The sequence below is a fragment of the Rhipicephalus microplus genome, chromosome X (assembly GCF_043290135.1).
Source record: "Rhipicephalus microplus isolate Deutch F79 chromosome X, USDA_Rmic, whole genome shotgun sequence".
Lineage (NCBI taxonomy): Eukaryota > Metazoa > Arthropoda > Arachnida > Ixodida > Ixodidae > Rhipicephalus > Rhipicephalus microplus.
In genome coordinates this window covers 474664454-474681343 of record NC_134710.1, presented here as the reverse complement: position 1 = coordinate 474681343, position 16890 = coordinate 474664454, and the positions used below count along the sequence as shown (strand labels likewise).

General features: G+C 42.5%; 1 protein-coding gene across 3 annotated transcripts in view; it reads left to right on the top strand.

Annotated features, from left to right (window-relative positions):
- Positions 1-16890, top strand: part of wds (WD repeat-containing protein wds) — a 180005-nt gene that overhangs the window by 43740 nt on the left and 119375 nt on the right. For all 3 annotated transcript variants that reach the window (XM_075881426.1, XM_075881425.1, XM_037413056.2), the window contains one exon: positions 10771-10860. In XM_075881426.1, the coding sequence (XP_075737541.1) occupies positions 10771-10860 (90 nt within the window). The remainder of the gene's footprint in view (positions 1-10770; positions 10861-16890) is intronic.

Here is a 16890-nt window from a genome sequence, read left to right as displayed (position 1 = left end):
CCCTCATTTGTGGAATTGCCCTCCTTTTAGGAAGGAAAAACTACCTTGCAAAAATATCTAAAAAAATTCGTTAATAGGGAATGTTGCCGAGACATTTTGACAACTGTCTCTTTAGCAGCATGTTTATGTACACCCTTCCCTCTAAATCATGACGACTGGGAGGCATTTGGCTAGACTACTGTTTTCTTACTTTCCTTTTGTTTCAAAGACACACCTCTCACTGTAACAAGCCTTGCTTCTTTCAAAAGTTGTCTATGTGCTAAGAAAACTAAGCTCTATGAGCAGCTGGCTTCTTCAGGTCTCACAACCTGGGTGCATAAACTCGCAGTCATTTTGTGCTCATTATGACGGGCCTGAGCCTTGTTAAATACTTGTTAAATACACAACTTTAGGAAGGGCTGAGTGAATGAGTGGTGGTGGAGGATTTCCCATCAAATTCAACAAAGTCTTGAAAATGCTGATGTCCATAATGGTGGAATTACACTTGACTACAAATATAAGAAAACCTACAGGGAGACATTCTTTGCAAGCCCTTTCAAATGACTGTCAGTTACCAGAAAAATAAGTGTTAGTGTAACTTGCGAGCTTTTATCTGGCTTTTTTAGGGACGGCTTTGGGGTTTTATGCTTGCCATACAGCAAGCATAAAAACCTGAAAGGTCAAGATCTTCACTTGTCACTTGGAATAAAATGGAAGGTAGCAGAGTTTGAGAGATTTAGAATAGCATGTGTATTAGGTGTTCTGTGGCTCTTTTGTGGAATGTGGAATTTTTTGTTGGAACACCCAGTTTCTTATGGTTTTACATTGACCATGATCTCTTAACATGAGTTTTGTCACCTTGTGTAGAACTATCTGTAAAGCAGGGGTGCAACAGCTGTACCAATTGTGCCAATTTGATACAAATCCCAATTTTTACGCCGAGCTGCACACACCAAAACCATGAAGTTTACTGAAATATTGCCAGCTGCGCCGAAATGGCCATCCCACCTCAAATTTGGTGCATCAGTCATTCCAAGGGCGCAGACCCTAACCCTTAACCACGGTTTGCCCTGACCCCATTAGGTCAGCGCACTCGTGAGATGCGGTCAACCAGGTCCGCTGACTGCAACGGATACTAACCGGTGGGATGACGCAACGTCAAGGCGAAAATGTCTTGCGGTAGCCAACAACGCTTCGTGGTAAACATGAATTTTCTTGTCAGCAAATGCGGCTATGACATTTTATGATTAAAGCTGGAAGCGTGTGCCGTGTTTTCAGTACGCGACCAAACCCACGTGCTGCGAACGCCGCGTTGCCGGTGATCACGTTGGTTGCCAGAGAAACGGCGCATAAAACATTTTTCTGTCTTGGATCTTAAACGAATATTAGTGCGACGTAAACAGGGATGGGAAAGAAAAGACAAACTACAGCACCATAGTTTGTTTTTTCTTTCCCGTCCCTGTTTACGTCGCGCTAATATTTGTTTAAGATCAAAGTGCACCAACTCGCCCGATTGTCTCTTCTGATGCAACACGTTTCTGTCTTGAAGTTGCGTCGTGCCCCCAATAGATAACCAGTGCTGTCGCCGAGACAATGGGTATGCGCCGTTGTTACCTTATCTGGTCAGACACGCCTTGCAAGCAAGCCGAGAAGTTGTGTCCTAAACTCAACTCCATCTCGAAAGAAAAAGGGGGGGGGGGGGGGGGTGTAGCGGTACGAAAAATTTTCTGGCCTTGTTTTAAGCCGTGCAGGATGCTGCTTAACTCTTTTGTTACCGTTGTTTTTCATATGTCTCGGGACAATCTTTCTTGAAAGTTTGAAAAGTACTCCAGCTCTAATTGCAGCATTTTTCCAAAGCATTCGACACGGTATCTCACACTAAGCTGATATGCAAACTAACTGCCATATTAAACAACCCTGTCTTGGTCAAGTGGATAGAAAACTTTCTTTCAGATCGCGCGCAATTCGTAGAATTTAATGGTTCCGTATCCAATAAATCTAACGTAACTTCTGGAGTTTGCCAGGGCTCGGTCCTTGGACCACTGCTATTCCTGATCTACATAAACGATCTGCCTGGCAACATCAATTCTAAAATCCATTTTTATGCGGACGATTGCGTACTATATGACATCATTAGCACACCGCAGTGTCACCAAAAACTAAACGAGTCGTTTTCTAGGTTTTGCGCGTGGTGTAAAACGTGGCAGATGTCCGTAAGTTTCCGCAAAACAGTATCCATGTCTTTTACTCAAAACCTTCCCTGTCTAATTTCACGTACTCATCCGCTGACATAAACCTCCAAAGAGTTGCAGAATATAAGTATCTTGGCATTATTTTCACAAGTAACTTATCCTGGTCGAAACACATCGAATATGTATGCACAAAGTCACTTAAGAAACTGGGTTATCTTCGGCGCACACTCAGCCAAGCACCGAAAGACACCAAACTCCTGATGTATAAAACACTAATCCGACCGACACTCGACTACGCATGCTCCGTGTGGAACCCTTACCGAAAAGGCGAAATTAACAAAATTGAAGCCGTTCAAAAGAAAGCCATCCGATTCATCTGTCGCAGGTATGACTGCGCTTTTTCACCAACCACAGCCCTCGTATCTCTAGAGCTAACCACCTTAGCTGCCCGTCGTGAAATTGAATCACTAACCTTTTTTCACCGCATCATTCACTGTTCATATCGCCTGTCATCGAACAAATATGTCACATATGCAAGCCCCACTCAGACCAGAAGCAATGACACCCTTAACGTTTCCCCGTATCATCCCCGCACAGACACGTTCAAATATAGCTTTTTTCCGCGAACAATTGAGCGTTGGAATTTGTTGCCTGGCCACGTGCGCTCTCTTGACTTGCTTACATTTCCTTCTAAAATACAACTATTGTAAACTACGTACATATACCGCTTTGTTTCCTTTCCCCCTTTGTACGAGTGCACTTTTGTACTTAGATGTGTATATTAGGTCGATCTTATGTAATCCTTTACCATGCCGCTAAAACTGTACACTTCCTTCTATCTTTTGAACACCTGGTTTCGTCGTTACTGTGTTTTCTTTTTGCTTTTGTTTCATTATTGAACTTGTTCGATGCACGCTTTTGTGCGATGTACCCACTCCTGCTATAGCCCCAAGAGGGGCTGCAGTATGTTAAATTAAAAAAAATGAAAAAAATACCAAACTTTGCTCAATGAAATGCCCTTTCCAAAAAATATGTGTTGAAGAGCAACAAAAATATTTTAGAATGAATAAAAGTGTGAAAAGTGTGAAATTTTTGGTTGCCAGATGGTAAATAGTGCAATAAAAAACACTAGATATGCAAAAATATTCAAGACGAAAAAATTCAGAATATGCAGTTTGTAGATAAATGGCCCAGGAACAGTGTCAAAAATAATGAATGTTGTAGAAAATGTTTCTCTTCACATAGACAAAGAAAATCAGAACCGAGGCGCTACTCTATTGCTCGTGCCATGTGGTGAAACATTCCATGGTTTTTCGTGAGACACAATTGCACTTGTATTTTCTTCTGAGTAAATTTTTGTTGTCTTGCAATAAGAGTCTCCAGGTGTTGCAATATAGATGGCTACCCGTGGTGTGAATAATTCCTCTTTAAATGAAGTGTCCAATGAACTTCTCTATTTCATCTAGCGTCACCTTTTTTCATGGGCCACCTCACTCTGCATAGATTGGCGTTCCCATATATGCATTCAAGTGTATTTTTTTCATTTTTGCACGTATCTTATTAAAAAAAGGATAATATTGTGTGCAGTTCTAAAAGGTTTCGCACTCCTTTGTAGTCAGGGCCAAGATGTGCTCCAGGAGCTTTCTTGTAGTTAGAAGAAGCTCTGCAGCCAGCACCAGCGCACTGCGCTCCAGTGAAGTGTGGGCCACGCACGTAACCAGAGTAGCTATAAGATGGCACACAAAGGTCAGAAGCTATACACAGTTGTGGCGGAGGAGACAACTTGAGGATGTATACAAAAGAAACCCATGAACAACTGTGGATATCTCAGGCAAGGCATCATCACCATAAAACTTGAAGCTGAGCTGCTGTCATCTTCGAACTCCAAGCTCGTCCTCACTCAATTCAGGTGGGACAACAAGAGAGTTTCGACGAGTGCCTGAGTTTTGCAGCACTGGTGTGCACCCATGCGCGCGTGACGACGGCGTCAGAGGAGTGACTACAGTCGAGCTCCGCTACAATGAACGCCACTTCAATGAAATTTTCACTACAACAAAAAATTTAGGATTCCCCGTCAGCAGTTCATAGGAGTCAATGCATAAATATTGTCACCATAACGAACACTTTTTCTTCGGTCGTCCCGCTTCAACGTAATTTTACGATGCAATTCCAGACTAAGGTACTTATTGGTATGCAGTAAACCCAATCTTTAACATTTGGGTGCATTTTCAGAGCCTGAAAATGCATCAACGAAGCCTAAACTCGCGTTGGCATCACCAGAAGCCGCCGCTGTACCACCGCTGTTCAGCAAGCATGGGCGCCGCCATTGCTCGATAGCGATGGCATTGAGACTGCCCTGCTGGCTTGCTTTTGAGCTGCAGACGATCCGAAGCTGAAACTCAGTCGCTCAGTTCATGGTTTCCTTCTCGCAGCTTCTGGATGCAACCGTGGAACGATGCCTTTTCCGATCCTGATGCTTATCATTATGTTTGCCCTTGGCCAGTGTGGTAACTAATCAGAGCGGCTGTTCCTCTGCATTATCAACAAAATCAGCTAGCCGTGAGTGATGGTGATGATAAGAATGGCATAGAATAATGGAAAAGTCACCGCTCCACGATACTCTGCCTCCATCTCGGCGTTGTCGGATACTATTGACGGGGAACAGCAGCTGGTGTTAACCTGTTGATGCAACTGTTTAGTTCGTTCACGAAAGCGGTTTTAGGCGCTGTTTCAGCGTGCTTTTTACCATGGCCTCGCTATGCATGAGTGAGAATCACGTCGTGACGCTGCTGGGATAGAATAGGAAGCAGCGGACATTTTTTCAATTTTGAGAAAATAAACGTTCCTTTGTTTTGCTAGCTCAGATCATCTATATTTTTTTTCGATTTCACTACAACGAAATTTTCGCTTCAATAAAATTTTTTCTGCGCCCCGTCAGTTTCGTTGTAGCGGGGTTCGACAGTAGTGACACTAGATCCAATCCTCTGTCTTATATAACAATGCAAGCAAAACTAAAGTGGCTGGAAACTGTCATAGAGGGCCACTCTGACATTTTAAACAAGCGGCGGACCTTTGTAAATATTTTTTCTAGAAGACATTTTCCCTGACTCCAAGGAACAGCTCTCTATTGAATAGCTGGAATAAGTTTCGGGCAAATATTACTGCTCAACATTTTCAGATAGCGCAGCTGTCACTTTAATTCAACATTTGTCTTGCAAAGCTTCTTTTCATTACAGAACCTCGATGTTACTGTAGCATTATCACGAGGGGCACACACTTTTGTCAAGTGCGCCGGCCTAGTGCACATTTAAAACAATACATGCACATTGGTTCGTGCAAAGGTCTGTCAAAAATCACTATCTGGCCGAAACGGGCAAATTCAAATTGATTCTGAAAATTGAGTGCCTGAGCTATTTCTTAGAAAGTACTGGGTGCACTAAAGATTGAACTTAACATGCCAAAATTGACGATCCAAAAGCTTCGATCACTGGTGATCGATTTGAATAGGCATGGTAGTTTGCTGAAGTACACTGGTGTCCTGGGAGAAAACATATTTGGATTTGATTTGATTTGATTGATATGTGGGGTTTAGCGTACTGGTGGAACGTACTGATGGAATGTACTGATGGAACGTACTGATTAACGTACTAACTGAAGAATGTAGGGAGAGTACGAAAGGATGTGATGGCTTGAGGGTCTCTTTAGTTAGGCCTGTTGGGCAGTTCGCCTCGCATCGAGTCTATGAGAAACTCGTCGATGTTTTTTGATTGATTTGATGATGATTAATATGTGGGGTTTAACGTCCCAAAACCACCATATGATCATGAGAGACTCTGTAGTAAAGGGCTCTGGTAGTTTCGACCACCTGGGGTTCTTCAACGTGCACCCAAATCTGAGTACACGGGCCTACAACATTTCCGCCTCCATCAGAAATGCAGTGCGCAGCCGGGATTCGATCCCGCGACCTGCGGGTCAGCAGCAGAGTACCTTAGCCGCTAGACCACTGCGGCGGGACCATATTCGGATTTGAGAGGGGCTGTTAGCACTAGTCGCAGGACACGGCACATTTTTAAAAAAATTACTCATGCGTGTATACACTGCGTAATTGTGAGTACTAGTATGTTTGCTGTCGTCTAAAAAGGTTACTGGCTTACTGGCGATTATTTGGAGCAGTTTGACAATTCTGGAGCCTTAAAAAACATTGTGCATTAGTATTTTTTTTTGCCCTTCCTACTCCTCAGTTTGACAAATCTTCTGAATTGCAGGGTTGCCAGCTTGGCAGAATCACATTTGAATTTGCAGAGTCTAAGGATTTGACTGGTGTGGCAGCTGCTAATGTGGAGTTCATAATTGTTTGCTCAGTGGGGTTGTTCAAAATATTACTTTTATTGAAATAGCAGTGCTCACGTTCGCTCAGCACAATTCAGGTGTTGTTGAAAGGTTTGTACATATTTTCTTTTTTTACTGTAAGGCTTTCTGTATATTGCTCCAAATTTGATCGTTCGTGATAAATTTTTTTCTTTTTTGCCGTAACCTGCTCTAAATTTGCGTTTTAGTGCTCCAAAAGTAACATGTTACTGCTTTGAAAATTGCTTCAAATTTTGTTTTGACTGTTGCACTCCTGGTAAAGCCAGTCTCATTAAACTTTTTCAGGTGAAACTCTGTCCCATACTCTTCCTTGTGGGTCTCTTTTTAGTGCGCTGTTTTCGTTGCCATGGGAAAACACGACTGTATTGTTGGTGGAAAATAATTTTTCTCAACAATTGATGTAAAATAATTGAACGGCATAACTCCTGCCAGCTTGCTTGATTCTCAATTTAGTGTGGAAGTGTTAAAGGTGAAGCAGCGGCACATAAGGAATAGCACCTCAATAGGATACAATTACAGTTTTTTTTTCACCAAGTTACGCAAAAACCTTGAAATGCATTGAAATTGTGCCATGCTGTGCCTAAGTGCCCGACTAGCCCCAAAAGTTCTTAGTTGCGCTAAATTTAACAAGAAGCCGCCATGCACCTGCTCGGAGCGCGCAGCACAGTCACAACAAAAGGTGGAAGAGCGGCCTTCCTAGAGCCTTTTATTAAGCACTCTTGGGGCAACTACTTCAAGCACATTTGCGTGGCACCCACTGCCCAATAATTATCGTCATTTTTGTGTAGTGGCGAACTGTCCACTGCATCATTCTTTGTCATTCTTCAGAGGAGCAGGCTACCTGCCCCATACTTGTAAGACATTGTGTGCACTTTGTTGATGCTGTGGCTGACGACGATCAAGAGTTATGTAATGGGTTGCAGCATTCAACGATGCACTCGTTATGGAATTCGCATTGTGGAATGTCTGGTTGTTACTCTTCTGCTCTAAAGCGTGATATTACACATATTAGTGTGATCCCTTACCCGGTATGAAGCCTGCAGAGGGTAAGTTTTTCACATAGTTCTTTAAAATACTGGCGTAGTAGAGCATAGGGCTTTCACGCCCATTGCTCTACTTCGAATGTTCGATTCCATTGCCTTTATGTTTTTTTTATTTATTTAGTTTCTTTTTCTTATTTTGGATGATAGAGATTGCGGACAGCGACGGTGGCAGACAACTATGGCGCCAGAATCGGCCCACGTTGTGATCTGATAGCAGCTTTTGCTGTAAAAATCACAATATATCCACAGAATGAATGATGATGAGTGGGGCAAAGCGTCCGTCAATCCGTCTCTGCTTCCGTCGGTACGTGAGCCCGTTCGTGCATATGTCCGTCCATATGTCAGTCCATCCGTACGTGTGCCCGTTTGTGCGTCCTCCGTGTGTACACCCGTTCATCTGTCCGTGCATCTGCTTGTCTGTCTGTGTCTGTCTGTCCGTCCGTCCTTCCATCCATCCATCTAGTGAACACTTCAGGTACCGCCATCTCACTTCTTTTTATCATATATTCATCATATACAAGTACCGTCATCCAGCGGACAATCTAAGGACTAAACGAGTGTATGTGCCACATTTCTGCTGTCAGTGCTTTGTGAACACCAGAGCGTGATAACGACGCCGTGCTACGTTTTTCGTAACATGTAGACATGCGGATATGTGCTCGAGAGCGGGTATGTGCTACAGGTTACGCACTGTGACAGCAGGGGACGCACAAGCCATGCCATGAGGAGCTTGGCCCCTAAAATGGAGTTGCTGTGGCCACCTGTTGTTTGAGAATCATCATTCAATCCACTCCAGAAGCACAGAGCCTAATCCCATCATGAAGGAAAAAAAGAAAAGACAGCAGTTTTAAAAAAATTGCTGGCCTTCTTCAATCATGTGCAAAATACTTGTCACTTTCACTGCAGCACACAGTTGCCTTGTGAAAAATCATACTAAAATTTAGAAGGGGGTTTATTAGTATTGGCTGTCACTGAACGCAGCACATTTTGTTTCTTAATTACTCATGTCCTTGCACTGTGTAATTACAAGGATGAGTTAAAATTGAAAAAATTTACTGGGGCAAACATTCAAAGCAGTGTATCACATTTCTGTAGCCCTGAGAGGAGGGGGGGGGCCTTGCTCGGTGGTAAATTAAAATTCAAGATGGTGGTGAAAGAACTGCTAAAAATAAAGAATGAACACCTTTAGTGCTTCTAAGGAAACGCTTTATTGACTATGCACGCATTCAACTGTTTTTGTTCACTTCTTCAGGTGGACAAAAAAAAAAAAGTCAGTTTTGCCACAAGAACGAAAAACTGAATGGGATAGCCGAAAAAAAAAAAAATGGAATGTCACACGAAAAGTGACTAGCAGCTCGATAATTGCAGCTTGCCGCCGAAGCACTGAGAAGAACACTGAAAAAAAATGTGCATGTATACACAGTACAAGCGTGAACTAAACTAAAAATTGTCAGCGTGAACTAAACTAAAATTGACTATGATATTTCAAACATGTTAAACTATGATATTTCAAACATTCGTTACGTGTTTGTGTTTAAACAATGCGCTGGAAGTGTTGATGATGCAGAATTTAACGCTCTTAGATATATATATTTTTTCTTCTAAAGTGTGGCACATGGAGTGATCCCTCTGTGTTTCTTGCCATGGGGTAGCATCTGCTGCAGTGTGTGTGTGTATGTGTGTATTTTTTTCTTTCTTTTTCCTTCCACACCACGAGTGGGCACAGAAAGGGCCCACTTTTTGTGTGCATCTGAAGGGCAGTTTTCAAATTGAAAAAGACGGAGTGTTGCGTGGTAAAAAAAAAAAGCCTACTTAAGTGCCTTTGAGATTCTGCGTACCGAGATCTGCGAGCGGTTTATGGTGTATCTCAATAGGTTGCTATTATTACACTGGTGCACGCATGGCACGTAGTGTGCTCTGAAGCAAAGGGTCAGTGGTTCAAGTCCATGGTTGAGTGTTTTGTGTTTTTTCTTCTAATTATTTTTTTGTGCTATATGCATTTAGATATCCGGGATGCAAATCGGCCAAGAGCATTAATATAATTGCTGTCTCACTGAAGAAGTAAATTAAACAGTGAAAATGGCGGGAGGGGATGGGGACATGTGTGTTTAACGTTTCTCGAAAATGGGACAAGGGGCGCTTGTTAGAAATTTTATGGCAAGCTCCAATGTTCGTGCTCCGTGTGTAATCATATCGAAAAGTTCTGAAATAACCTGGAAACTTCCCCATTTGCACATAGCAGTAGTTATACAAGGTTTGTGCTTGGCAGTAGTTACAAGTGTTATGGGCTAGTAATATAAAAAATAGAAAACTAAGTGCATTTGGCAATATTGTTTTTTTTTTCCTGTAAGTATGCATTCTTTCTTAGCTTCTCTAATATTGGGATTTCATGCTGAAAAAGTATTTTGTTTCCTGCAATGTTCTCGAAATGGAGATTTTCTTGCTAAAAGCAAAATTTTGCTGCACCAAGAATTGCTCCGATTCTTACTTTGGCTGTTGCATCTCCTGAAAGAGCTTGTTCGGGAGAAATTCTGGTGTGGGCATAGTCATTGTTGGATGTGAGTGAAAAGTCGACATTGTCGTTGAGCGAAATATCACTATAGATGGAAATAAAATGATGTGCGAGAGGAATGTCAACATTGTCGTTGAGCGAAAAATCGCTATAGATGGAAATAAAATGATAGAGCCACGCTTGTGCTTTATGGTGTTTCAGCAGAAAAGCCCTGTAGAGGTGTAATATAGCACAAAGAGTTGTGTTGTGTGGCAGATGCATGGAATTGCACCAGGCATCACATTATGTGAATTGTGCATGAATGCGTGGTTCAAAGGTCCACCCATTACGAAACTCATGATTAATCATGATCATTAACGGTAACATCAACTGGTATTCGGCTGCATTGGAGCATGTGTTGCTTGACAAGCATAATGAAGAATTATGGTGTAGTGAACACTTTTAAACCTATATTGGTCTGGGTGTTTCAAGATGGTCTAAAACTGCCTATGTTGCGTAGACATTCGTTTCCTCGCAGCATCGTTAAGGTGTTCACCAAAAGGGAAGCTTGGCCAGCAAGTGAGTAGGTGATGTGAATGGGGCCCTAAAATTACAATTCTACTCTTAAAAAGTTTTGTTGGGAATTGACCTAAACATATGGCAATGCCTAAAGAGTGAATCGTGAAATTTTGTGCAGGGAATCTCTGATGTTGCATGGTCCACGGACAGCAGACTCTTGGTCAGCGCCTCAGATGACAAAACACTGAAAATCTGGGAAGTGAGCAGTGTAAGTATAGCATTCGGAAAATATAGTATGCAGAGTATGGTCAATACTTGCCAGAAAAAATTGAAGCAGATACCACGCTTTTTGGAAATCAATTTTGCGTGGAACAGCTTGCAAGTCACAGCTAGTGCCACATTTTGTTTGGCTTTGAGCCAAGCGTTACACGAAAGGTGGGTTAACGTTTTTGTGTACATTGGGTAGGTTGTTTTTGTGTATGTTGGGTACTTTTGTGCATATTGTTGGCCTGCTGAGCATGGAGACTGGATGCGTAAACTGGATGCGCATGGAGACTAGATGCGCAGCATGGCCTGCTGAGCATGGAGCATGGAGGCGTAAAGGACATGCTTATTCTGTGACCTAAAGTGGCACTCATGTTAGCTCAGAGATGTTTGTTTTTATCAAAATGAAGTGCGCACAGTGGTCTGCTGATGTGCGTATCATAAGCATTTGCTCGTATATTCATGCAGGAACAAGCAGCGCTTCAGGCATGCGTGTAGCCAGGAATTTTTCCCGGAAGGGAAAGGGGGGGTAGGGGCACCTGTTGAAGGCTTTGAAAAAAATCTGTTTTTTCATTAATGTCCTCTGTAAAACAAACACATCTATCCTAATTTACAAGAATGAATAGCCAACACTGCAGCAACAATTCACATTAGATGAGAACCATCACCACAGATGATGTTAAGCACAACTGCTCGTGTAACACATTTGCGATCTGTACCACAAGGCTGTTGGTTGAAGGTCACTGTGACACCTTTGTTAGCTACGTAAAAATTGACAACTGTAAGAAATGTGCATTGAGCCAGTGGCGCCGTGGCATGAGAGTGAACGAAATAAGTTGTTGTGCAATGTTGAGTAGCCCACCCACAAGCGGAGACGTTTCAGGTTGTTAGCATTGTTTTGCAATGTTGGGTATGAATTACGGTGTCGTAAAATGTGTCAATAACTATAAGAACTACGCACTTGGAACAGAGTTCACAGTTTTCCGTCGTGACCATGATTCATAAATTGGATTGATCTACACTGCGTAAAGCAAGTGATCCCGTAGGTGCGTTAAAGTGGCAGGCTACCCGGAAACAGTACTTTTTTATTTTTTAAGATATCTTAACTTTCAGGGTATGTTCACTACATTAAATATAGAAAAACTGCAAAGTTTTATGAAAATGTGTTTTGCGATTCTAGAGTTACTGAGGTCTAACTGGGTGGTTCACTTGTATCCCTGAGGAAGAGCTGGAAGAAATCCCAGGACATACCAGAAGGCTGAAATTATTTGTGGTCATCCCTGGATAGATATTCTAGGGCACTATAGAGCCGTTATTTTCAATTTCCCCTCCAAAAAATTTTTATGCAACTTTGAATTTGATGTAGCCAGTAATTATGACATTTATCAAAAATTAAATGTTTATTAATAATAATGGCACCAATTTTCAAAAACAAAGAAGATTGTTAGACTCTGGCAAAATAATCTAGAAACAGAATAAAGAACACAGCACACAAACCCGATTACCAGTTGTTGAGAAATCGCTTTCCTCAGCACCACAACTAGCTAGAAAATTCATTTTAAGAAAACGGGCTTTGAAAGTTCAGCACATGTGTTTTCCTCAAAAAGCTCCAACATAGTACCTTGAAGTGTCCTTGTGCACTCTTTTCCTTTTTTGTCTTTCCTCTATCTTCTCTTAGTGCCATTTTGGTGGTGGAGTGTTAATCGCTATACGGAAAAATATGGACGCGCGTGTCATTGTAAATGACACGTGCCTCGAAATTGTGTGGGTTGCACTCCGCCCCTTTGCAGCTGTAACTTGTGCTATCGGAATCTGCTACTCTTAGTGCATCACTTTTGTAGACTGGCTAGCTGCAAATCCCAACTGTATGTGAAACTGTGGCGTTCTTTGAATAAGTGATGGGTGTTGAGCTTTGCCCATACCGCGCTCGAATAGGCTGCTTTTCTACGCGTGGCAAAGAAGTCGAGACGCCTCGTCTCATGAGGCTTCGTGCGGGCATAACTACACGTAAGCTCTGCATGACAGGCCGATTAACGCTAGTACCGTATTTACTCCATTCTACCGCGCCCTCGATTGTAACGCACACCCGATCTCCACCACGAAAAAAAAGAAAACGTAAGACATCGATTGCAACGGGCACCCAATTTTCTCGCTGGCCCACACGATCACACCACTCGAAAAAACGACTCCTTTCGAGAGCGTCTTCCATTTAAATATGAGGTACGGGCGAAGCTTGTGCTCGTCTGACGTGTAACAGAGCATTGCCGTCACTGTAGTTTTACCGTGGACCGATGTCAGCACATGAACTTGCTTCGCCCCCTTCTTCTCAACGGTTGTGGTGCCAGGCATGTCGAAGTAAAGAGGTGTCTGATCGGCATTCCCGATTTGCCCAAGCAGGTAGCCGTTTTTGCGCCGCAAGTTTAGGACGAACTTCTGAAAACTGTGAAGCTTTTCATCGTATTCCTCCGCAAAACTTTTCGCATATGCATGTTCCCCTTCGGACGGAAAAGCCTTTCCTCTTCATAAAGTTAGTTAGCCAACACCTGCTCGCTTTAAACTGACTCCGCATTCGACCTTTTTCTAAGACTAATTGCATAGCCCGCACTTGGAGCAGTTCTGTCATCACGGGCCGCTGTGCCGCTCGCTGCTCAAGCACATACTCGCCGAGCAGCTCTTTAATTTGCGGAAACCGATCCTGCTGTGGTCCACTGAAGCCTTTGCGTGAAGGTTTGCTGTCGACAATCTTGTGCTTTTGTTTCCGCCGGTCCCGCACGCACGTTTCGGGAACTCCGAACGACCGCGATGCGGCCCGATTTCCGTCCGTTTCTGCACACGCGATGACTTTTCTTTTAAAAGCGGCATCGTGGTGCACTCGAGTTTTAGGAGTCAGCCCTTCCACGCCGTCGATGCTAATGCACTACTAGATGACGAACTCCTCAGCACACGTACGAAGTGCCGCACATGGGAAATACATAGGCAGAAATGGCCTTTTACATAGGCAGAAATGCCTATGTAAATGCCTAATACATAGGCAGAAATGCCTAATACATAGGCAGAAATGGCCTAATGAAACATTACATAAACTTGTTTCATTACATAAACTGTAATGAAACAAGAGGTCACGGGAGCGGAAGCAGTAAAATAGAATATTGTGTGATATGCACACTGACGCTCATTCCGTTGTATATTTCCTCCAGTTGTTAACTAGTCATGACCTTTTGCGCAGCCAGGTCCAAAATTCTTAAGTTCACTTCCAACTCACAGTCGTTGAAACAGGAACTACGCAGAGACAGCAGGTCTTACGCTGTTTGAAAGCAAATACTGCATGCGAAGTATCCACTCTATGGACGTGTTGGTAGCTGGTTTTCACTGCTCTCTGCGTTCCAAGTGCAAACTTTCTCACACGCAGCATTTGAAACAGGCAATTAGTATTGAAATAGTGGGTATCGAACTCATCTATAAGGGTGGAATTTTGACATTAATATTCGCGAAGTGCATGGTCTTGCACTGAGTATCGCATGGAAGCATATCACGAGTGACAGTCCCCGACATAAAGTACTAATAATGAAGCTGTATGGCCATACTGACGATAAAACAAATGACAAAATCTTTTGCTACGCTGAAATACGATCAACGAAGCACAGGGGACTCACCGCGAAAGCACAGATAAATTTGAGGCTTGAGGTTTATTTGAGGTTTATTTATTTATTTTCCTGTACATAGGAAAAAACGAAGCAAAAGCAAAAGGCTGTAAAGACTGTATATCGGAGCAAAAGCCTCCTGACGGAGGCTTTTGCTCCGATATACAGTCTGGTACACAACTTGGATGCAGATAAAAAACAACTTTTTACACAAAGACTAACAATTAGCAAATGATAATTGGACAAATAAATGCTACAATGTAAAAAAGAACTGAACAATATGCATAACACGACAAAATACCATTAAAGAAAAACATTATTATCGTAATATGTAAAATAATTGAGATCAAAAACACATTTGCAGGCATATACATTTCTAAAGCAAATAACAGCATTGAAACTATACAGTTAACAATTAGTACACATAAAGCAATAATTAATTGATATACTATATTAAACATATTCAATGCAATTATGAAGGAGAATTTCCTTGAATGTATTTTTGGAATTATTTTTATTTAAGTCAACTACATTTTCAAGTTTGTTGAGAAGACTGGGTATTTGATAGTCGGTATGTTGCTGACCATAGGTGGCCCTAGTTCTCGGTGTTTTTATGCCAGGTGTACGGAGACAGTACTCAGCACACCGAGAAGAATCAAACATGGTGTATAGTTTGTTATTTCTTATGTACAAAAGTAACTTATAGTAATATATTTGGTTTGCTTGTAATAAAAAGTATTTGGAAAATAACCGACGTGTGCTAAAATTTTGTGGGTGACCATAGTATCCTTCGATTAGTCATTGTACTTTTTTCTGTAATGTGAGTAATCTCTTATAGTTCTGTGCTGTCGTTGTTCCCCAATACAAGATACAATAACTTAGCCTGGAGTAGAACAGTGAATAATATAAAAATTTCCAATTCAATGGGCCTTTTTGTGGGTACGTGAGCAATTTCCCAAGTCATTATTAAGTCAATAATACTAGTGTTTCCTGACTGCAAGTTGCTCTGGGTGGTGCCTCTTCTATGAGTGCAGATTAAAGCGGGGTTATGACTTGCGACATTCCCGCAACGATGCGTTCTTACGCCCGTGCGCTGCGGGAAATGGGGTGAGCCAACGCTTCCGCGAGCATACGACACTCCGCCGGTGCTCCGGTTTTCCATAATGCTTTCCATAAGATGCATAATGCTTTCCGTAGGAGGGCACGCATCAATTTATGAAAATGTCCATTAAGCAGGACAAGTGGCAGCCGTCGAGCCATTCGTGTATACGTAATGTTAGTGTAGTAAAACCTCATAATTCAAACTCGGTTATTTTGAAATCCCGCTTAATTTGAAGTATTTTCGCGGTCGCGTATTTTGCTATGTAAGCCTGAGCGGATAATGTGAGACGGCAGTCAGCACCAGTGCGGTTAATTCTAAAACTTTGAGGGCCATGTGCCAATTCCCAATCCCGATTTCGCCGCAAATAAGCTTAGAAAACTGCTCCTAAGAGCCACAAGGCCATGAAACATAGCGATACTAATGAGTGGCAGCTGAAGCACTCCAGCCTCGCTACTTTCAGCGAAAGAAAAAAAGTGAAACGGTCTCGTTATCAACCAAAACATGCGCCTGTGGTAAACAAGACGTGCTGCACTGCAACACAGCAGTGACGCGCAGGCAGAATATCGCATGTTTCTCGCTACGTCAGTGCATTATGATTTACCCATTCTCTCTGGGATTGTGAAGAAATTCGATAATGACAGTTTGGCGCAGTTCGCGATTTGTGCGAACCTCCGAGTGCCGATTGCTCCAGCAGTTTGTCCTCTTGGACTGCTCGCAGAGTTCTTGCCTGCAATGCCTACTTTGAAAACTAAGCTCGAAAGCTTCAAAGGTCATGCTTTTCAGCCAAAACATATTGCAAATTTCGTCACACTGGCCATGATTAAATTCTTTATTTTACCAGAAAGAATTGGCGAATGGTCGCATTATGATGTGCTGACGCAGCGAGGAGCAGGTAACGTGCTGCCTGCTTGTCACTACTGTATTGCAGTGAAGCACGTCTTGTTTTCCGCAGGCACGCATTTAAGTTGATCATGCCTCCTTTTTTTCCCCCCTTTTTTTTTGGTGGCAGCAGCGAGATCCACCGTTTCTATGTGTTTGCAGAAAAATTAAAACCAGGTATGGCAGCAAAACATAACCTTTGGAGCCCCATACTAGCCGGCCCAGTAAATGATCAGCCCTGATTACTTTGAATAATTGCAAGTTCCTTGCATCCCACTTTTTGCATCTCACATGTTCGGTGAATTCCTAAACCTGCTTAATTGGAAGATTTCTTGTGGTCCAAGCGACTTCGAATTAATGAGGTTTTATTGTATATGCGACTTGGCAACAGTACAAAATTCATTCATGGCCA